Source organism: Ambystoma mexicanum, chromosome 6p (assembly GCF_040938575.1).
Source record: "Ambystoma mexicanum isolate Mex_15411 chromosome 6p, UKY_AmexF1_1, whole genome shotgun sequence".
Taxonomy (NCBI): Eukaryota; Metazoa; Chordata; class Amphibia; order Caudata; family Ambystomatidae; genus Ambystoma; species Ambystoma mexicanum.
The window spans coordinates 1,450,628,690-1,450,653,187 of record NC_090935.1 but is presented as its reverse complement, the minus strand read 5'-3'; the positions used below and the strand labels follow the sequence as shown (position 1 = coordinate 1,450,653,187).

Genomic DNA, 24,498 nt, shown 5'->3' with positions numbered 1-24,498 from the left:
GGGAGCTTGTGGAATGATAACTAGGTTTTCTGACATTGGATTCTTGTAAAGTAGATTGTTTGTCTTCATTCTATGCAGGGACGTACTTATGATAAACTTCTTCGACCTGAGATGGCAGAACTGTCATTGGAGATGAGTGTGTCAAAGCGACCCGACATTGCTTATTCCATTCGGCCTTAACTGCAGGTGAAAGAATAGAAACATCCGAGATACATAAGCCATGAGAGCTGAACTGCTGGTGCGGGTGAGAATCTAGACTTACATGAACCACCGGGTTTGAATTAGCGGCACTTATTGTAGGTGTTCTATGCTCGGGAAGCCCATGTATCTGCACATTTGTGACAGTTATTAAGGGAGACTCATCCGTCCGCACTGGCTTGAAGCTGACATTTGGCTCAACAGCTAATGATTGGTGAGCATATGGGACTGTTTCTAGGCCCATTGCCATGCGGCGTGAGCCGGAAGTACAACCAGAGGGGGATAATGGAAATCATCACCCTCTGTCTCATACGAGGCGTGAAATTGAATGGGTGCGGTCAGGTTTAGGCTGCAATTTATACATTTGTCAGTCAGACATTTACCACTTTGAAGGCTCCCAACCATGATAAATAGATGGAAATTAAGTTGTTATAGTGTCTTACTTTAAGACTTGCACAGGACTATGAGCCACTACAAAGTACAGAATACACTTGAAATAAATGAAAAGAATTCAAGCCTGGACTTCATCAAAAGCTCCGGATTATAGGTGTGCACATACGGGTAAGTAATCACCACTGACTGTCATTACCCCAAACGCCTTCTGATCGTGTACTAGGTATCCATTGAATAGGAAACGATCAAAATATTACGCCAACACGTCCGTAAATAATTAGGTAAATACTTTGGTAAAGAATGACACAGTAAATGGATAAATGCAGAAAAAGCAATAACCCAAAGCCTACCCGCCGCCACACCGAACAGCCAAACGGCGCTGTATTTGGGGTGCACTTTGTAATAACTTGGAAGCTGATGAACACCCGAGCCAGCAGGTAAGTTATTAAGTAGATTTATTGTAGTTCAATGCCAGGAACAAAACATTGGCATGTCCTTTCCAAGTCAGCATAACTCCAACTGCCAAGCTTAGAACCCTCACACACCAACACTCCTCTCACACTGACATCACTACATTCCATTCAGCAGTGATGTCATCCACTCAGCTTGTAAGACACATTACAACACTTCTCCCTCCTTTACTTTGTTGGAAACAGAGAATGATCACACCAAAACCATCACCAGACAAAAACCCCTACATGTACGTGTGGCCAGCACGTAATGCACCAACTAGTAACACCACTGGCGACAGGAAACTGCCCCCAGAGAACACCAAAACCCCGACACTCCACGGAAGATCAAGGAAACAGGAAAGTGCTCCACCAAAGAAATAAGAACCCAATAAAACCTACATGGCACCCCCAGGATACTAACACTGTGCCATCACGTTGGGCAAATTGACACTTCTATATCAACCAAACCCTTATACCAAGTCCTACGCCCAACTATACACCATTTCCACTCCTCCCTTTATACAAAACAGAGAGGAACCCCACGCAGTCTACAAAGGGCTCACTCCTTCCATAACAGAACTGGACAACCTTCGAGAAACAAAAATAAAAAAAAAACTACGCACCTCCACCTGTTCCAAGCTGCCCCTTGGAACCTAGGTCCTGCCACGACCCAGCGTCCACAGCAGATAACTACCTAACACTCCTCAACCCTCAGTGCACAAACATCCTCCCGTCCTAGTCTGCCCCCTAGGACACCAGGGCTGCCACCCCCGGGCACACTCCACACAGCTCAACAGAGCAACAACAAGCACAACAACGAAACAGTTCACCACAGCATATCTAAGGATACCACAACACCACAAAACCCTTAACCTTAGAGAACCAACCCGCAAGAATGCGGAACACAACCAGGACCAACCACCTGAACCAGACACACACCAAACACACACTAACCACCACGGATCCCTGGTCCAGCATACTGCACAGCACAGTACACCTACCCTCACCGAGGACCCCAGGTCCAACCTACTGCCAGCCGCAGCACACCTACCACATGCCTTGGACCCCAGGTCCAGCCTACTGCCACCCGCAGCACACCTACTACATACCTTGGACCTAGGTCCAGCCTACTGCCACCCGCAGCACACCTACTACATACCGTGGACCCCTGGTCCAGCCTCCTGCGAACGCAAAACGCAGCACACTTCACACCATGGACCCCTGGTCCAGCCAAACTGCAACAACGCAGCACCTCACCACTCACCATGGACCCCAGGTCCAGCCTCACCTGCTGCATCACAGCAGAACGCCTCAATAACCAACCACTCCCACTCCCGCACAACACAATGTTCACCTCACGCACCATATGCAAACCCCCAAAAACAAACAGGATGGGTGGCATACACGCAAAACATTGCACACATGTTCAAATACAAAATGATGTGTAAAGTGCATTATTTCAGTTAATTATTGGTAAAGGATAACTGTAAGTGCATCAAAATACACACAGCACAGGATAAACAATGCTGTTCACAAAGAAGCAATTCAACCCGCAAGTGCCCCCACCCACGAGTCCGTACAACCCAATAATGGAAATCCAACCTGCAAGAAAACATATTAAGTATTGAACAGTTCCACCTGCAAAGAATCATTGGATGAGAGACAACAATATGCAAATTAATGCAAAATAATGCAGGAACACACTAAACAACTCATTAGCACACAAGATTGCAATTTCTCAATACAACCTAAACAATCATCCATACACAACTCTCAGCGCGCGCACTCACTCACTCACACGGGCCCATGATACGCACACACACTAAAAGCAAAAATACAGCCGGCACAACATATACATTTCTCACTAGAGTTCAGCTAAGACGCCAACATTCCTCCATCTGCCTGGGCGTCGCAGCCAAACGAAACTCTACACCTCCAAAGTTCCTCATCCGACACGGCAGCATCCATGGAACGTCCAGTATAGAAAACCAATGGAAGTATGCAATCCAACGGAAACCTGCAGCCTTCAGATCCTCCTCTGACCAACGTCTCACAAAACCGCACTCCATTACTGTGATAAATCTCATTACGGATCATCCCCTTCAGACCACAGTTTTTCGCCGCGTCCAGTGTGGTGCAACTTCCGCTTAGTTCCCTCCTAGGAATTGCCTCACGGACCAAACCGGAACCACACGTCCCTTGATGGTGTTTCCTATGGGACTCCTCGAAGACAGCGCACTCTTCCTCGAATCCGCTGCTGCGTTCCAGCGTCTCACGCTGGCATGCTACGCACGTTGCAGACGTCACCATTCCGTCTGCTTTGCTGTGGAGGCCACATCTCCTCCGCGCCTCCGCTACAGCACCCACTCCAGAGTCCACAATGCCGGGCAATATGCCCCCCGACGACCTCCAAAACTGCCAATACTCGGCAGCTGCCTCGACGCGGAAGGATGAGTTCACGTGGACTCCTGGCTGTGTTCTCTCACAACTCCGGCACCCGCTCACCCCGTCCAAAGGCTCCTCGAAGCGCATCCGAACTCCTGGATGTGCTACCAACCTGGGCGGGCACCCGTTCTCCATGTCCGCGCACACGCCATACGCGCCCCTCTGACTACGGGGCTCCAGCCCCTCTGACTACGGGGCTCCAACCAACCGCGCGAATCACGGCGCCGCCTAATAAGGCGCCACACAACGCTTTATGATGGACCAGAGAACACTGTTCAGGGCCCCCAGCTAAGGCCCCCGTTTCCACTGGTGCAATAGACCAATTGCCCTTCCAGCACCGCACACCGTAATGTGTGCCGATCAAAATTCCGCCCGCAGCACCACCCGGTAACTGGGACAGGCGGCCCACAATGGAACAGCTGTTACTGCTAGCACTGCACACCGACCTGTGTGCCGACTAGGTCCTCAAATCAGCACCGCCCGGCCTGCTGAAGAAGGGTGCTAAGCCTAGTCAAACTGCTGTGGGCCCCTTAACCTGCTGAACTTGCTCAAAGACATGGATTCAAGGAGGGCAATGTTTCCTGGTTCTGGACTGCCCCCTCCACGACAGGATCCCATCCTCGTCGCCAGTGTAATAACTTGGAAGCTGATGAACACCCGAGCCAGCAGGTAAGTTATTAAGTAGATTTATTGTAGTTCAATGCCAGGAACAAAACATTGGCATGCCCTTTCCAAGTCAGCATAACTCCAACTGCCAAGCTTAGAACCCTCACACACCAACACTCCTCTCACACTGACATCACTACATTCCATTCAGCAGTGATGTCATCCACTCAGCTTGTAAGACACATTACAACACACTTGTGGTGCGCGCACAAGGTGCGCGGGCACAACGCGGAAGTAGGCTGCAGTGAGCGGGACAGGTAGGCAGGGCTAGGAGTGGGAAGAACAAAGAGATATGTTAAACGTAAATAGAGGTTGGAAAATTAGGAGTGCAAGTCCAAGAGTGCAAGTCCCCTCGAGCAAGTCCAAACGGCGTTCCACAACAGTTTTACAAAGTATTTACTTTCAAGTCCTTGCCGGCAATAATGCAGTCGTGTTTCCACGGCATGCCTTGCTTTCTCCTTCCGACGGCCTCTCAAAGCAGGGGAGAAAAGAGCAGCGCGACACAGCCAAACAGCATTGTACTTGCGGTGCACTGTGGCCAATGCAGACAGCTGGGAACAAAAAGCTGCACTGTTCTCACCCTATTAGCGAATGTGGCCAAAGATATAGAGTTCCCTGTGATAATGTCCCTGCAAAAATGTCTCGGGGACATTCTCACATGGAACATGCAGGGGATACACCTGCAACCCCAAAACCTTATTTTTTTTTCCAAGGGGTAAGGAGGACCCCCCTGAAACCCCTGCTCCCACATATATGGTCACCATATATAATGTTGCCACAACCTTTTTCCCGGGGACATTATGTACGGCGACCATATATAAGGGGACATTATTACCACCATATATAGTGGTTCTGAAGCAGCAGGCGTGACACAGCTTGAAAACACAGCTTTGTAAAAGTACCTACAGTCTCAGAGGAGGAAGGAAAGTTGGTGGCCCAGATCAAGCTTGCGGGTTGGAGCATTCAGAACACAATGGTGGGCTGACAGCATCAGGATAGGTCAAACCTGCCCCATTTGAATAAGCCCCAACACCACCTTTCAGAAACGACTGGATCTCTTGCGCTTATTGATGACCTATTAAAAAATATGCAGTCCCCCCATGACCTTTCATAACGCCCATAACAAGGTCTGCTCCTCCGCTGCCGACCTTGGAGAGCTTGCGAGTCCTGCCACTGGTGAGTGCACAGTATCCAGGAAAATCAGTCATTTGGGACTGGAGGATGAAAGGCGTGACTTATTTTAATTTTATAGTGGGTGTTCATAAAGCATGGGGATAGCTTAAAAACGGAGGGTGCAGTAGAGAGCAAGAGGATTTAATGCAGCTCATTCCTGTAACCTTTCCACTACCATAGCCGCAAGTCTCATGCGACACTGGGGATCCCGATATGCTTTTGGACAATCCTCGCTGCCGGGAGACATCCAAGGTGGTAGAAAGTGCAGTATAAATATTATTTCCTTACCTCAATGACTGGCACAAAAGTTGTAGTAGGGCTACAATGGAACTCGCAATTAATAGTCTTAATGATAGTTGTTCTTCGTAATCTTATGATTTTCTTCAATCAGAAAATGACTGCCAAAAGATCAGGGTTTTGAGTTCTTGCCTGAATTCCACAAGTGTGGCCAAGTCAGATTGAGCCCAGGAAGTGGACTCTCTGCCACCTTCAAAGACCAAAAAGACAGCCTATACGTCTGGATATCCTGCTTCTGGGGATTTTCTGCCTTGCCACGTCTTGGCAACAGGTTGAGCACGTTCCTATGGAGAGTGATCATTTTTTAGCATGATCGAAGGATTTTTTAAATGGGCCATTACCCTATGTAGTATGCAGCTGGTTTCGGATAGGAGACAATCTGTCATGAGAGCCCATGTGAAGCCATAAGAGTGATGTAATCCTACACCTGCTTGCTGTTTGCAAGATATTCTCAAGAGTACAGTGGTACTTTTTTTGGGGGAAGGAAGGTGTCAGGCAGTCCAGTGAGTAGAGTGTCACCTCCACCTAAATTAAGAGGTCTGCGGATAGTATAGGTGCCCTGGAATTGCACTTGGGTGAGTAGGGTTTGATCCTACCCAGTAGTCTTTGTTGGGTGAAGGAGTATGGGGTTTTCCTAGTGATGTTAGCCTATGTGATCCATGACATCAAGGCATGTTTCTATGTAGAGAATCAAACTGATGTTGCAGAGGAGAATACATTCCGTTTGAGTGGGCTTGTGTTTGAGAGAAACAGGTGACGTTCAGGTTCTACTGGGTAGATGCAGATTCCAAACTCATGGATGTCCTTGGTGGATAACTCTTTGGTAAAAGCAGAGCGCCATGGTAGTACTGGCATATGGAAACCAAGTGGTTTCCTAGCAAGACTCCCGGTGGCTTCATGGACACCCAAAGGGTCCCCCGAGGTGACAGGAAGAGTTGGGGGTCTGCAGGCAAGTGGAAGTCTCCATATGAGTGAACTGGTAAACATCAGCAAGAGATCAGACAAACTGGTTCTGGACTCCCCACACCCCTCCCAATTTGCAAGCATTGTGAGAGAGTGATAAGTACTGCTTTCTGATTTAACCCTCCTGGGTAGAATAGGTTCCATACCAGGAGCCCGAATTTTTTGATTCTGCTTTGTGGACAGCCATTTTAAAGAGAGAAGAAATGTCCAGTATGATGGGAGGGTGTGGACTCTGTTGTCTACAATCCGTAGGGTTTCATCTACGCTTTGGATAGTAGCAAATTCAGGGCTGAAGTATGCTCTGCCGCATGCTTGGTATTTGTGCAAGCACATTTCTTTCTTTATGATCCCATTGCTGTTGTGTCAAATTGAGTACACTCATGCACCTGTTGAATGCCCACTGCCAGGCATGGGGGAGAGTGGAAATGCTCTTTGAGGGTGATGGCCGGAGAAGGGGAAGGTAAGTAGACACAGTCTCAAATAGGCATGTGGGTCTTATGTGTGCCTGCGGACCAAAATGCAAGTCCAGGCTTCCACACACACTCACTCACACACACCACCAGAAACATTTTCGACACAGGGATTCAGTGTCTTTGATTGAGCAACTATATGGTACTGAACTATTTATACAGTACTGGTACATTGCCCTCTATAAGTGTAATACGGCTTGGGCTTTGCTCACCTTCTTCAAAAGAGCAATGTATTTCAGAAAAAGTCTGTTGAGGCTCCAGGGAAATGGAAGTCAATAATGAAAAATGTAACATTGGAGGTATTATTTTTGTAATGTTTTTAATTGTTGTTCCTGTAAACATTGGATTTTATGGACCAGTGACTATGTATATATCAATTTTAGCCTATTGTGCCCCATTTTTAATAATGCTCACAGTTGTCGTTCGCATAGGATTTTAGGAACTATATATGAATTGTGTAATCTTTTGACCGTGTGTAATATTGTTTTTTGTCGTTGGATGGATTTTCTACATCCGAATAAACTTGTTTGACTGACTGTAATCACTCACAAGTCACTTACTGTTCTTTACTTACCTGTCTCATAGTAATCATAGACCTTGGCTGTTGCTGGTTGCAGGTTTCTCACCAGGCTTTCTTGCTCAACAGAGAAACTCAAACTTGTAGTCGAATTTGTTAGCTAAAAAAGACAAGCACAATATTTCAGCATGTTATGATAACTAGCCACCATTGTCGAAGGGAGATTCTGTCTTTTCCTGAAAGGTGTATCTCCAGCTGACACATGGCAGACCGGCTAAAGAGGGCACTCTTATTATCAATGTAAATAAACCAGAACAGGTGGAATCCAGAGAGGCGCTGAAAAACAAGACTTTTTAGGTTGCGTTCCAAAGTGGGACATGGCTGTGATAGGGCCCAGGATCTTTGATTCTTACGCAGGGTGCAGGTTAAAGACTGGTGTACTAGCAATGACACAGGTTGTATCATCATTGGTTGTGGCCAAACTAATTTCCATTAGTTTCTGAGTCTATATTAGAATGTGAATAATACTTCCCTGGACACCAATTCAAGACTCATTTTGAACTAATGTTTCTCTTTGTGTGTTTTTTGAGTTATATTTGTTTGGGTGTTTGTTTTGCTGTCAGCTCCTCTTTGCCTATGGGCTTGTGTGTTGCCACAATATAAATAATAAAATTAAAAAAATAAATCCTCAAGCAGGCATGGTTGGCACAATAAACTCTCTGGCCCTGATTCATACAGTGTTTTCCAATGGGGTATTGCCATTATGAAACGCTTTTGTGAATTAGGCCCTTTGTTGAGAAAGGCAAAGAGCCAAGGTGGGGATAGCGGTACCTGGAAATGTATGAACCAAGCTGTGGACATGAACAACGTGAGTTGGTGAATCCTGCTCACTTTCAATGCAATGCAGCATCTGGGAGCATATCTAGTAGCAAACATTTCCATAGGTAAACAAGTTGATGTAATAATCAGCACATATCAAATATGAATATTACAAAAAAGTTAAAGATTATTTTCTCTCTACGCACATAGGACTGTAGGCAATGGTGTAATGCTTCCTGTCCTGGACAATTGCAATTCGATCTACCTGATGACACGTTAGACTGGTTCTGTGTTGTTTCACCAAAGTGAATTACTTTGTTGTACTTCACTAGGATGCAGTAACTTTGACGGTTTTTCATTCTTTTTGTATTTATAATGGATGATTTACCCCCCAAACCTCTCTACTCACCTCGCACACCCCCCCTACCCTTTCCACCCCACCTTCATAACTGTTACCCAAAATATACAGATATCAATTACTTACCCACAAAGTAACTGCATCGAAGTGAATTACAACAAAGTAATTGACTTCGATGAAACAACTGAACACTGTTAGACCAAAGTGGTGAATGGTGCACTATAAAAAAACTATTAAAAGCATATCATTATTACACAGTTTAATCAGTGTACCTTTGTTATTTTATGTTGTGTTTCTTTCAGGATATTGTCGCCGGCTTCAAAATTCTGTAATAATTAAGCATTGTGGGCTGGGAGGATAGCTCAGGGAAAACAGGTTTGTCTTGGAAGCAAGACAATGCAGATCGACACAGGTTTTAATCAATATCAAAGAATCCAAGAATAATACAAGGATGACACAAGAATAATTCAAGCAGGCAGGGCTTGCTATCCCTTCAAAATAGAGTCAAGGTATGACATGCCCTTAGAGGGTGGTCTCCGGTCTTAAGCACGTTATAAAAGATGAATTACTTAATTGTGGCCTAAGGAACAGGTCATTATCATGGGATAATGTCTGCCTCCAAGTTATGGAGGACCTTAAATAAATGTCACCAAATGTAATTATACTAAATTGATTGACCTCAGAAGGCTAAAAGCTGAGACAGCCCTGCAGAGATTTGACTCTGAAGATGCAGGTCGCAGACAAACCTTTGCAGTGAGCACATACCTACCTGTCTTACTTGCTTGTTACACTCAGTGGTAAAGAATAATGCAGCAGGTCTTGTTTTTAATGTACTCCTTTTCAAACACAGTCAGCAATAACAATGGGCCCAAACAATTAACAAATACATCAACGGCTTTCACAGATACTCTGCTCCACTCACACAAGCACCATAGATATGCCAGATGCTAGAAAGTAAAAAGTGCAAGAAGGGCATGTCAGTCATTTATGGAACGCCTTACAATACATATGGAACTGAGAATAATAATAATAATTGGTTATTCATAACATGCTTAATACCCAAGGGGTTCTAACCGCAGACCCAACCTGTTTTGCTCCACATCGTCTTGCTTCCAAGACGAGCGCGCTGCCCCTGAGCTATCCTCCCGAGAACAAAACGACTTCAAGTTAAAGAAGGAGAGCAAGAGTCATATTGGCAACACCGCGTTGCAATGAACGCTTGCAGAACAAGTGCAGACAGCTTGTTTGGAATTTAGCTAGCATCATTTAGCTAGAATTCATTAAGATGTTTTGCTCTACAAGGAACTCAAGCCCCATGAAGGCACTTTACACCTGCCCTACAGCACTAAATATAAAAATAATACTCTAACAAGGTGTAAATGTCCTTTTTTTCAGTATTGTGCTTATGTACCGAATAGATTGTTTAGTATGTTTCCATTGACGGAAGCTTTTGGCAAGTATTCAGACAAAACTAGAGTTATTTTCCATAACTAAAGTGCAAATCTTGATAAATACTTTTATAACAGTGAGTAAATTCCTGATTGTCCCATGTTTCCTTGATTTCTGTAATTATCAGCACAACTGAATAGTCATTAAATCTTGCAATGTCAACTCATCAAGGCATTTTTCTGCCCAACGTGTAAAAGGCCAATTTCTGAAGTGACTTTCTTTTTTTATCCCTATAATAATATGACAAATTTCCACTTTACGTATTCAGCTTGGGCTGGGTGATCTTAAAGTATGTGAATTTAGTAGTCAATCTTGAAACTTTGAGGATCCCTAATTGTTATACTTATGTTTGCTCAGTGTTTGCACAGGAGGACCTGATTCACATGGCTTTGCCATGGAGCCGATCAGGAAATGTCTGCGAGCACCCCTATCTATAAGAGGAACATCTCTGAGATGGCCTTTAGCTGCCATTTCTGGATTGCATTTGCATGAGGATGGCATAAGAAGACACATTTTCTAGGGGCAAACAATGGATATATTTAACTGTGGGTTATTAATATCTCCATTCAGATAAAAATCAGGTGTGATGGTGTCGAAGACACCAAGCAACTCCAGGTTCGACTAGTCAATACAATTACAGTCCTGTATTTGTTCACATTTTTCAATCATATTGCTACTGATTCAGGTGAGAGCCGGTGAAACCAGTCAATGTGTCTAGTCAGCCAATACTTAGACTACTGTAGCTCTATAATGCTAAGTAAAGGCTCTTACCAATGCCTACACTGTGTTATAACCATGGTTGGTTGAGAAACGGAGAACCACAGGCAGGTTAGATCCTACATATTCTTACAACATGAGTGTGCTGATGAGTCTTGATTTCTGAGAGATAGTTCACCTTGGCTCTATCATGTGTTTTATACCTTGACTCATTATTTTGAAGGGATAGCAGGCTCTCCCTGCTTGAGTTATTCTTGTCATCCTTGTATTATGCTTGGACTCTTTGATATTGCCCTACCCTATTTATAGTGGATGGATCGTGGGATTTAACACATTCGTTGTTTTAACGACATATGATATTATTGATATATGGGCGACACGCTCCAAAAAAAGAATTAATAGACAGCAACAACTTTTATTGGGATTCCCATCCGGGACCACTTGTGGTTATAGGGGTGAAGTGCCCCCTGTGTGTATTGTTTCAATGATGAAAGGCATAGATTGTCACGAAGTATATACGTGTGATGGACGCTCAACATGACTCAATATAGACTATGGCAGGTTGGCACTCCAGCAGGCAATGTATTATGGGCACGCTCATGACCCCCCTCAGGGGCCTTAGATACACAAATTAAGTGGATTAACTGATGCTTCAATCTTCACAGTGATGACGGATTCACGCACGTTGGTCACATGACATTCACAACTGGATATGTACAATGCAATGTTCGCAGAACTCGGATGAGAGCGCAAAACGTAGCAGAGGCACCCTTTTGCCAGTACAGGTCAGGCAACATTAAGTGAGACTTTTCGTGAGATTTATAGCTATCCTGCCAGTTTGAAGTGCACACATACTTATTCGAAGCGTCTCTGTATTTCTATCTTCAGTGCAACATCATCTGTCAAATGGGTGGTGCTGGCGTGCCCTCGATGGAAATGGGAGAACAGAGCTTGAAGGATTGAGCTCAGGCAGATTGGAGACCAGTCCATTGAGAGCCTAACCAGGCTATGTTTGGAGATTGGTTTCCAAATAGCCACCTGAAGAGAGAGATGGTTTGCTGAAGGAATGATTCCAGGTTGACTAAGTGTCCAGCTAACACTCCAAATATCAGAAGTCAGATCTCAAAAGGTAAATTAAACCCCATACTGCCCATCTATATTGTTCAGGGTACAATTGGGGAAGACAAAGGAAAGGGGAATCCAGGGAATGCAATTTTGAGAAAAGGAACACCTGTGCTGGTATTCAGTGCCCTGTGTTTCCCCATCTATACTGAATACAAAGTGAGTTACTCAAGGTACTTTGTATTAATAAAAGAATTTAAAACTAAATCCATTTTGATGCCACTTTAATGTGCAATTGCCCATGTGAAATTAATTATGTTTACAATAGTACTTAGAGTGTAGAGTTCTTTGGGTCATGGTATTGTTGCAAAATACCATTGCCTAGGATAATGTTGTGCATTAATGCAGCCGGGGAGGCCAGGGCCATAGATTAGATGTTTGCGCAACAAAATGCATGCTGAGGGTATTACTTCTACTTAATAATAATTGTGTGAAGTGCAAACCCCTGCATTCCCTTATTTTTAAATGCAGAAATAGACTTGTGTGCAATGTGTAAGGGCATGCTTTTTAAAAAAACTTTGTACATGCTACTGGGGAATAATACATCTCCAGCCTGAAAATACATGCAGGCTGAAAACCACACACAGATTCATGACAGTTGTGCGCACTTACATAGAAACTTGCACATGCAAGTATCTTGCAAAACAGTATATACACACACAAGTGCATTTAAAGATGCATGCTAAGCTGAATTCATGGCCTCTCTCTCTCTGTCTCTCTCCCTCTCTCTCCCTCTCTCCCTCTCTCTCAATCTCTCATACACATAAGCACAAAGACTGCACCAAACACACTCATGTTTAGTGAAAGTCGCACATGCATGTTTAGAAAAAGCTGCCGCCACATATTCAGAGAACATAGTATGCATGTGGGTTCAAAATAGAATCATCAGATCCCTAAGAGCATTATTTTCGAATTAAATCTCAGAGGAGACCAATGCAAGCTGGCCATTGTCTACAGTTAAGTGGCCTATACATAGCCATTGCATTTACGACCTCACACATGCACAGGGGAGTTGGTTGATTGTATATGTATTTTAAATGTTATTTGATAAGAAGTAACTTTCGCCAATACCATACTGGCCTTTATACTGGACACAAATTAGCTTTCTGAAATGTGGCTTGAAATGTTTCCATGTGCATATGCATACTCTGGCCGAGAAGCATCAATATTTGTTTGATCTCAGAAACACCATTTTACTTCCAAGAATGTATAGGAGTAATGATAATATTTAATAATATTTAATTTCACTATGGCGTGAACATAAATGCTTGTATGCACTGATTATAGTAAGATTGGTATAGGCAGATAATTCTTTTTTTATGGTTGATTATTGGTTTGGCGATAGTATTGTGTTGATCTCCATGGTGTAAAGCTGGACACCAACTTGGTTGAAGTTACATTACTCTTTTAAATATATTTCGCTTTCTGAATACCACACTGTCTATTCCTTGTCCAGAATTGTGGGGTGGGACTGTGTAAATGGGGTTATGAGATTGGCATATCATGCATATGTGAGTCAAAAATGTTAAAACATGAAATATTATACATGCCCCAGAGGGGCGGATATCGCCATCACACCTGAGACAATATTTCTGCTACATGTGCAACACCGGCAACATAAAGTGCTGTTCCACTCATTCTGCTTTGAAACCTGGTATTAGAATCATGGGGAGTATTGCAACCAATCAGTGTCCACCATTGAGGAGGCCACTAGTGAACTTGCAAGCTTTTCAATCCTCAATGAAGCTGGACACAGGTAACATGTATTGTTAATGTGGACCACTAGGATCCTAATGAGACTACTATTATAACAAGGACCATACTGACACATGGACGATGTTGCTTAGTTTGACTCATTTGTGTAACAGATCAAAACATTGAGTGTTGTGTGGATTTCCAGGCAGAACTACAAGTTCCAGAAGGCAATAGGATAGGAATAATGCGTGGCTGTTTTGACGGTTCTATGTTCTTAGATCAGCAGGGTTTTTTCAGCAAAGTTATATGCCAAATATTTTTATCTGAAACAACATACCAAATTTGTAACTTTAAAAAAAAATATGCATTTGGGGGGTTTATCCCCAATCCCCTGTTCCCTATTATCTAGTCCCTATTCCCCACACCTCCCTACCCCATGTATCCCCTTACCCCCTTCCCCATTTTTTACAAAGAGTTGATCAGGCCGAAGATCTTCAGCAAAAAACACTACAAAAAAATGTCATACCTCTTTGACACACATACCTTTTCCACTCGTAGCCATTTTAAGCTTTTTGCCCGTTCACCCCCTGTTTCAAACAGGCCATACTTTACTTTAGTTCTAAGGTTCCCACAACACTTACATTTTCCAGGTAGATGATGACGTGATTGGCTGTGACTTCTACCCTTCTCACCAATGGATTATCCCGCAGCTGCAAGGAGGCAAGCGACAAGGGAGAATTTGCAAGTGCGGAAACATTTTAGAGTTCATGAAAGGCCATCTATCTTACAGCGTAAGGGTCCCCTATAGCACAAATAAATTACAGATGTACCTCATATATTCCACCAACCATGTGGCAGGTTGACACATGTCCCTGCCACCCCCAGCCTCGTTGATCCCAACATTCCAGGTAGCAACTGGTGTGAGACACTCTCTATTTCTTCTCACAACAGCTGGAGGCGATTAGGCAAAGCAATGCTCGATTGCTCGATTGATCCACCCTGCCCAATTCTTAACTTGTCTCTGCTACCAGGTTGAATGCTCGTTTGCACTTTTGCCTGTTGCCAATAGGGCTAGAGATGGACCACCCAAGGGTTCTGTGGTGAGGCACCAGGTGAGTGGGCATAGATCATTCACCATGAAGAAAGAATTATGATCACACACCGGTCCCAAACACGCAGGCCTTCATCAGCTCAGCTGTCTCTCAACCTGGATATCTTAAACAGCCCTAGCCTGTGGGGAGATCTCTTTGGATGTTTGATTATAAACATCTTGGCCACAGATGCAGTGTAGTTGCTCAGGCCTGGCACAGCCAAATTATCCCTCATCATAGACACTCAAGACAGGAAGCAGAGCTACCTCTGAAGAGGAATCCCTCGGGGTACTGCAATATTGTGCATCTCTGGGTGCCGTATCTCCTGTATGGTCAACTCATCTGTAGGCTCATCTCATAAACATCAGAGCTGCTCTCCATCTTCTGTGAGCTTGCAGGGCCATCGTTCAGACAGCAGCACCATGAACCACATTACTGTAGAGCAAGTCCTAGACCCCTCCCTCAAACTGAATACAGGTAACATGTCAGGCTGATCAATGGTTCCAGTATTGCAAACATCTGAATTATAGTGCTTTCTGAAGACAAATTAATTCTAAGATGGATGCTAAAAACAAAATGGCTTCGGGGTGCAGGTGTCAAAAGGGCTGACTCATGTGAATCTAGAATATTCTTTGACAGACGGCTGGGTATTGTATATTTAGACTTTCTTGGCAAATAAAAGTAGACAGTGATGGATAGTAGAGTAGCTAAAAGCCTGGGAAAGCTACCAATTGGAGCAAGCAGCTGCTTATTTGGCAACAAGTAAGCACGGTATGGCCTGCCAAGTGAATTTGGCAGGTCTCGACGATCTAATAAGGGCTGCTCCTTGGCAGACAACCAAGGATTTATAATGAGTTCCGGCTGAGTCTCACGCAAAAATCTTAGATTATGTGTCAGTCAAATAATGCCTGCCAAGCTGAAGTCATGTGGGCTTGGTGATTGACAAGCAACCCAGCCAATTGGAGACTAGGAGGGTTTATCTGCTAGTTAAGAGCGTCAATGGGGGATGTATCCTTAATTTGCATGAATTATTGCATCAGCCTGAAAAGGCCTGTATAAGCAAGCTGATTGTGGGAGCTAACTGTGCCTCCCAGCCTGTCTTCTGAACCTGTATTAAAGATAACTGTGAAACATCTGGGTGTCCGTCTCCCTCTATATCCTGTCTCCAGTGCCTGAGTCTACAGATGTCAAAGCTGGGTGTGCAGTGGGTGCCCCTTTACATAACAAATATCTGTCTGTGATAGACTCGGGTCTTAGAAAAGTGAGTGATCTATGAGGATATGCAATGTTTATAAGGTGCTCTAAGAACACCTATCACTCATGTAGCCTGTAGACATTTCATATTTACAATAAAAGCCACATCACCCCAGAGGTATAAACATACAGTGTCACAGCGCACACAACCCACTGATCTACTGAGTTTCATGAACATTGCATTGATCTCTCGATGCAAATGAAAAGGCTCATTTTGATATGATGGATTATTTATAACGCGCTTAATACCCAGAGGTTTGTAAGCACAGACCCAGGGTTTGAACCTGTGGTGCTCCGTTTCGTCTTGCTTCAAAGGTGAGCATGTTGCCCCTGAGCTATCCTCCCAAGACAGAATACCCCTTCCCGAATACAGAATACCCCTTCGGAAGTATTAACCCCAAAGCTTCATTGGCATATGGCTATCTGACTACTGCTGAGGTTGTACGGTTTCTATGTAAAGGTGCAGCACAAATGCCACTAAAGAAAGGCTTGACCAGGTCTGACAAAGCCATCTGTAGCAGAGCCCTCCGTCAGAGTAAACCTGGCTAGCATTGTCAGGCCTTGAGTTACCAAGTGGCAATTTATATATTTATATAGTGTAGCGCTTAACTGCCACAAGCCTGCATCTGCAAGAGTGTAACAGTGCCCATTTAATCACTCTCACAAAGAGAAAGCACAAAGTTGACTTCCCAGTATTCAAGCGTTTAGTCTACACAAAGTTTACCATCAGAGCTTTAAGCAATGGGCAGTTAACCTATTCAGCGATCTTGCTACTTTTAATCTCTGACCACCCCCCGGCAAAAAAGCTCTTGCTGCAGAGTCGCCATGAGCAAACAGAATTTACAGGTTCAGTCTGAGATATAGCTCAGAGAGCATGTACTTTATCTTAAAGACCCATAATGGCCCAAGGCACAAGCAGCAGAACAAGACCTTTGGAGGCACAGATCCAAAGAACAGCGCTAACCCAAGAAGAACATGGCTAGAAATGTTGCAACAAATGCCCGGGTGCCATATCTCATTTGGGCACCTGGCTAGCATTATGAACTGCTAATTCTCCAAATCTGCCTTGTAACACATTCTACTTAAACCCTTACACATGACAAAAGAGTATCCTTTCTACATCATGAATTCTATGGTATATCTAAAGAGGCTTATTGGCCCATGCCATCATAAACCATTCTTTCCCTGCTTCATTTCTCCCTCCTTTAGTCTGTGGCACTTATGCCCCCTCACCCATCCTCTTATCTTCTCCTTGCTCCTTTTCTTTTCACAGATTATGGTTGGGATACCCCTACTAGGGGCACAGTACGCCAACTCTCATACGGGCCAAGGTGCTTGGAGCACACCCACCTGCCTCTCAGGGCTCTGCAGAGGGGACTTCTTTTGTTTGAGAGACTGTTGACAAAGCTAAATCCGGTTAAGGTTGCTTACCTTTGTAGTGGATGACTTCACAGGTATATACCCCGACACCATTTTCATGTCCACCAGCGCCATATTGGACACTAGACGTTTCCCAACATAACTGTTGAAACAAAAAAGATGCGATATTACTAGCACTAACACTAATGCCAAATACCTTGAAAATGTGGCTTTACAAACAGCAATGGTATCTGTCAATGGTGCAGCATGCTATGTAAGTGTATGCGTAGCAGTGGTGCAGCACTATGTATTTTTACACATAGCAGTGGTGCAGCACGCTATATCGGTGTACATGTATCAGTGGTGCAGTGTGCTATGTAGGTGCATATATCTAGCAGTGGTGAAGCGCGCTATGCTAGTGTTAAGAAAATACTGTCCTAACCAGTCCAACAAAATAAAAGCATATGAGAGAAATCATGCTGAAAAGAGTGGTACGCAGTTTCACAACATGGCCAGACCTGTAATGCATCGCTCATTATCAGTATGTGCACCCCTATTAAAAGGATTTGGGGCACTCATTTCCAATTTGATGGTCTTATTAGTGATTTTTTTAAAATAGTGCTTGTAATTGTATTCAATTCATGAAAAAACCTGCAGATGGAAAATTCATGTAAGGAAAATTATCTAGGTACACAGACTGTTGGGATACCTACATCTAATTGATGTGTAATTATATAAAACCAATTTAAATGACATCTTTATGCTGCTATATGGATTTCTGGGATTTTTTTTGTATACCCATTTTTATGTTATCTTTGTATAGCGACTATGAAACTGGCTGCATTGTTAATTTTGTTTGCACTCAATACATTAGGTTTACTACTCCTACTACTACTTCTAATTGCCGGATGTCTGCTACTTCTAAGCACTGTAATAATAGCTATTTTCACATTTAATTTTACACAATGACCAACCTCAAGTGGGAAGGAAAAAAGGCTTAGTTAGCACTGCCAGAAATGTGTACTTGCAAAATGCCGGCTTGCCCCATACCAAAGGCAAGCTCTTAACCCATAAACAATAAATCTGGATTTTAACTGCAATAAAACACTTCTGTGGTCAAAACACTGCCCGATAAATATACATAAATGTGGCAAGGCTACTTACAATACCCTGTCATGGGTGTGTGGCACCCCATTCCCCAAACAACCCCAAGGTGCCCGTGTGTCAGTGGCCATACACCCTCACATCCTCTCCTTACCTTCGGGAGAGTCGCCAGAGTGGCGCAGCGGAAAGACGGTGGCCTGGGCGGAGCAACCAAATACCAGAGAAGTCCACTAACCCACCAAGGATATTGATAAAGGGAGGCCAGGCCCCCAATAAGGCCATAATAATAGGGGCAAACAGCCTGCTGCTGTTACTTATGGCAGTTTCTGCACAAGGAATTCAGCATGACCATGGAAATGGGGTGGAGTTTACAGGCCCCTTTACGCTTTCCCCAGCCCTTCACCCAGTTACAGGTCCTCGAAGTCAGGTAAGAGATTGGTTAGGGGCAGTTGGCCAATCCTGGGAGGGCTATTTAAAAGTATGTTTGGGTTAGTTTAGGTGTGGGTTAGTTGGGTGAGGACAGGTTGTGGAGAAGGACTTCTGAGAGACCAAGAAGTAAGAAGAGAAGATTAAAGGGTGAACGTAGGAAGGCCTAGTGTAAGATCAGCGGGACAAAAGCATGGTTGGAGGAGAAAATCTTGGAACCCAGTGAAGGAAACGGCCAGGTGACACCATGTGTGCATGGTGAGCATTTGGCACTGGGCGAAAGAAGGCACCATTCCCTAACTCCCTAGAATACTAAGTGGGCTACGATATGGAAAATGTGCTGCAATGTTTCTCCTGGGCCGTTGGCTAACTTATTCCCTACGGGCCGGCTCAAGTCAGACACTCAAAGTACGGTTCACCTGGTGACAGCACTTAACATCTGTTAAGGACATCTAGGTTAGGAAGGTGAGTTACAGAGGGATGGCCCCTGCGACAACTTCCCCAAAAACCCAGTTTGCCTAGGAAATTACCTGAGAAGACCGTAGCCAAGCCGTGGGAATTATATTCAAGAAACATGCTTGAATCGTCATTCCGAGTCAGACTGGTTCTTAAAGTTGACACCCCAACTCAAACAGTTTGTGTCTCTGGAGGGAGAGGACTAGGCAGGGAATTCTTGTAACTCCGGCCAACTCCCTTGAAAGTGTGAGGCTATATTCTTTTAGGTCTGTTTGTTTGGCATTTTTCTACTTTCTTCAGGCTGAATGAACCAAGATAAAATCCTGCAAGCTGTGCAATCGAAACAAAAAGGATTTCTAGACCCAAATACAATAATGGCGGCTCCAGAGGGATGCACTTTCTATGGATGAAGGTAGCCTAAAAATGGAATCTCTTAAACATGTGTGAGACCCCGAAAGATGTAGATGGGCATTGATGCACCAGAGGCCCGGAAGCATGTCTCTGCTGTCATGTGATACAACCCCATCTTCCTATCGCCCTCCTCCCGTCTTGGTGTAGCTTTCTCCAAGAGCAGTGCCTTCAGTGAGATGAAAAAGGTGGGGACACCCAACTGAGTACAAAAAGGTGATCTGAGCTGCAATACATTTGTAGTCTATTTTGAGTTCAGAACTCTTATCCTTGCACATTATTTATAACAAATCTCAGTGAGTCTCCATGTAAATAAGGAGCAGAGTGGTCAAGGTTGTTTTAGCTGTTAAAAGCGTAAACTTATTATAGTGGCCTTTCTTGCATGGGGTCACAATAAGTGGACTGAGATACAGACAGAAAAGATGATGTGCCCAAGATCACACAATTTTGGTGACGTGCAGAAGCCAGGATTGGAAACCTAGTTCCAAATTGCACATCTTCCACTAGAAGACTTCCAGCGTCAGAGAAAGTATGCGAGGGGAAGAGAAGCTTGGTAGGATGGCTCGCTATCAGAGTTGGCATGTGAGGGCCTGGCCCATTCTGAAAAATAAAACAAAACAATTTGGTGGAAGAGGGGCCCGGCAGAGACCAAGCCTGGAGGACAGAGTTCACGTAAAGCCATGTCCAAGGAGCTTGTAAGTAGGGCCTTAAAAGGAAAAACGGGCTGTATTTGGAATACCAACTGATCTTACCATCTATGCTCATTTTGAGTAGTGAGGTATTTATACAATGTGGTACTTCATGATTGTTGACTGAAATAACTTCTGAAAATCAGAGGTATTTACCAATAATGTCATTTCCAGTCAAATGGTGGAGCTACAATTTTTTTCGTCCACTTATCAAAACATTTTTTCCCATAAGCCAGTGGGGTTCATCTCCATGGAACTGCAATGGTATGACCCAGTTGCTGTCCCATATGCATTCCATCCCTGAGACAAGGGTAGAAACATCCGAGGACTAACCCACTGGGCAGCGCCAGAAAAACTGGCCCAAAAGGCTAGTGGGGGCCAGTTTTCTTGATCACTGTGGGCTACTTAAATGACATTGGACCTTTCTGAAATACCTCCCACTTTTAAAATACCACCTGTATACAGATTTGGTTTGAATAGGATATTTACAGAATGGGGTACATAAAACATTCAGCAAGGGCAGGGATGTCATTTGGGGTTGCCATGGGTAGCAGCTGCTACTCCTGGCTCCCCCTATGCTATCCCTAGACCTGCCCTTTCGACCCCTGGGCCATTGGACAACAAAGCAGTGCCAATAGCAGATATCTGTGTTGCACCTGAAAAAGGTGGTTGTAAATGCAGCTAATATGCCACAGCTTTTTTCACCTGGAATCTTGATAGCTGTAGAAATAACAGGGATGTGGGAAAAACCATGAAGCTGCTATTACTAACAGGTTGGCAGACCATTAGTGAAGAATGCCTGAATGGTTAGGTTCAGAAGCGGGGTTGTCTATGCAGCTAATACCCAGCACTGTAGCAACAGGAAGGGTATGGGGACTAGGTCTAGCTAGCTGGGAATGGGTATGAGCAGCCTACTGTACTCAGTGACAGCACAGCAGAAATGCAAATCTCATCAGTGTTTCTCATTTTCTGCTTTGCACATCCGGTCAGCCACTGGGCCTGTGATGGATTCTGCCCCAGTGGATTTTTCCATTAATCCTGCCAGGGCACTGCGTGACCTGACCCAGATCTGCCAGACCTGCATCACCGACTCACTGTAGATAGACGCATGTTGAGATCATTAATTTACCTGAAGTTGCCCTCCGCCTTTGAAGTAAACCATCTGTTGATTTCTCAAGCAAAAAAAATATGTATTTGGAAGGATAGCTCAGGTGCAACACACTTTCTTTAGGAACAAGAGGATGTAGTGCAACATGGGTTCAGTTCCTGTTCCAGTGCTTAGAAGCTGGAGGAGGCTGGCATTAAGCAAGACAGAAAGTGCCAAAGAAAATAATAAAATGGTCCTTTTCTAGTGTTGATGTCATAGAGCTGCTGCTGCCGTTTCTTTTTTAAAATAAATTTAAAAAAAACTGCAATTACTATGACCTGCAACACATCCTTCCCCTCTAGCTCCCATCTAACAGAAAAACTCTGGGTTACTTACCAAATAATCAAAACAGAAAGGTGGTGGCTGTAATTTTTCAAATCCTTCATTACCACTGGCACAGCTCTGGCCAACCCTCCAGACCATCGTTTTTCTGGTTGGACTTGTGTGGGTCAGATGCTGTTTCCAGTCTGTGGCCAGACACTTGGCAGGCACTGGAGGTCTGCGCTTTGGGGATTAGGCCTCTTTGAAATGCTATGTCTGTTTAAAGTTTAGCCCGAGTAATATACAATAGTCCAGGTTGTTCTGTTGGACGTGTGCTTACATTCACAATAATTTTGCAATACGGGTCTATAAACACTGTTATTAACGCTACATATGGTGACCCCTTCTTGTATTTATAAATACCCAATAAATAAAAGAATAAATAAATAATGTGCCTATACAGCAAAATGGTGTTTCAAAGTGCATCAAGACAAGGGAGTGGGAAACAGAGGGCGCTAGAGGGCCAAACAAGATGGCAGCATTGTAGCGATCTCCCGCACGGCCAGATATTAATCCTGCATAATCCTACACATTTTCGGAATTCTACCACCCGACCTGAGTTCGCCCAGGCTATCCAGTCGCTACCATACTCTCCGGCGAAATTTGGTGAAGAATTGGAGCCCCGGCGACCGCTAAAGCTGTGGCCCGTGCCTGCAGCCCGGGACATCCGAGCGGGCCCATCTAAAGCCGGGGCCGCAAGTATCTACCAGTGCCTGAGCGGTGATCCAGTGCGGCAAAGGCACCTACCCCCCCCCCCACTGCACCTTTAAGGAGCGGAGCCGTGCGGCGTGCCCGTGAGCAGCAGACAAGGAGCAGAGTGAGACCCCCTGTGTCCCCCCGCCCCCTCCAAGCCGGCAATCCCGAGACGCGGCACCCACGGTTGCAGCCGGAGCGGGCAACCGAAATCCACAGCTAGAGAGAGGGGGCCCAACTAACAGTGCATGCTCCAGGTCACCAAACAGAAGGGGCGAGGGACGGAGCACAGATCCACGCCGCCGCCCCCTCTCCAGCAACCAGACCTGGCACGGCGGGCGGCATCCCCCGCCAGTCATCCAGGACGGAGGTGAAAGTCTGGAGACTGCGACCCTCCCTGGCGGGAACAGGCCAGCGCGAATCACAAAGGACAAGCTGAGCCCAGAGGCGTGCACCGTGCAACAAACTGCTTGGTACTGGTACAGCGCATGCTAGGGGTAAAATCAGCTTTAACAGCCCTGCTGTGGCCCCATACTGCTCCAGCCCCATACTATGCGCTCGAGCCGCCTCTGGCACCATGCCACACCCAGCTACGCTCTGCAATACTCCAGCACAACCCCCCCACGGAGCCCATCACTCACACTAAGACAGTGAGACAGACCCGCTGCCCCCCCAGCGGGGCGTTGAGTGTGGACCGCCACTGTGACCTGATAAGGCCTGAAGGGATATGTCACATATCGCTAAAACAGTGGCACCCCTCCTGGCACACCCACTGCTGGACTCCCGGGCCCCCCTGTGAGCACTGAATCAGCAAACTACATCAGAGCAGGGCTCTGCTCTCAAGCACCTCCTCACAGGGGGACGACTGGTACCACGAATCCGAGCACAACTACCAGCCGTGACACACGGATACCCCCGGCAGTGCTTGTCCAATGGGGAAGACGGACAAATCCCAGAGGAAACTGATTTTCGAGTCCGGAACAGCACCCAAAACCCCTAGACTCCAAGAAGAACCAGAGTCCCCAACCATCAGTGAAAACCAAATGGCTGAAGGAAACTATGCTACTGACATCAAGGGACTCCTGCTGGACCTGAAGGCGGGCATATGGAGTCTGAACAACAAAATGGATGGCCTCGCGGATAAAGTTGATCTCCTCCAACACAGAATGCACACCCACACTGAGCGCCTCAACGAGGTAGAGCAGCGTGTGTCCAACCTAGACGACGGTGCAGTGACCCTAGAAGCTAGAATCACCCAGCTCGAGACCCAGATGAAGGTCACCACCGCCAAGTGCGAAGATTTAGAAGGTCGTTCCCGAAGAAATAATATCAGGATCATCGGGGTGAGGGAACACCAGCCTGAAACAAAAATGGAGGACTTCGTTGAATCGTTATGCACCACCCTTTTCGGCCGAGATGCCCTCTCACACTTATTTGTCGTGGAAAGAGCACACAGGATCCCATCCGTCAAACCCATCCCAGGTTCCCCGGCTAGGCCAATAATAGCAAAAATACTCAATTATAAAGACCGAGATGCCATCGTGCGACTGGCCAGGGAGAGAGGAGAGCTACACCACAATGGAGACAGGATCCAATTTTACCCAGACTTCTCCCCAGTTGTCCAGTCCCAGAGAAGATCCTTCACTGCCACAAGGCAAAGGCTAAAAGACAACCAATTTTCATACTCATTGCTCTTCCCGGCAGGCCTCAGAGTCCAGCAGGGGGGAAAAGTCCATTTCTTCCAAACACCAGAGGAGGCTAACCCATTCCTAGATCGGGAAGGATGCACGGGCTAAAAATCAACCAAGCACGCACA

At 45.2% G+C, this 24,498-nt stretch overlaps 1 protein-coding gene across 1 annotated transcript in view; it reads right to left on the bottom strand.

Moving 5' to 3' along the window:
- Window positions 1–24,498, bottom strand: part of LOC138510506 (alpha-2-macroglobulin-like) — a 1,041,624-nt gene that overhangs the window by 6,738 nt on the left and 1,010,388 nt on the right. The window contains exons 32-34 of the mRNA XM_069626208.1: window positions 17,511–17,601; window positions 14,376–14,444; window positions 7,632–7,734 (exon numbers count right to left, since the gene is read on the bottom strand). Of these exons, the coding sequence (XP_069482309.1) occupies window positions 7,632–7,734; window positions 14,376–14,444; window positions 17,511–17,601 (263 nt within the window). The remainder of the gene's footprint in view (window positions 1–7,631; window positions 7,735–14,375; window positions 14,445–17,510; window positions 17,602–24,498) is intronic.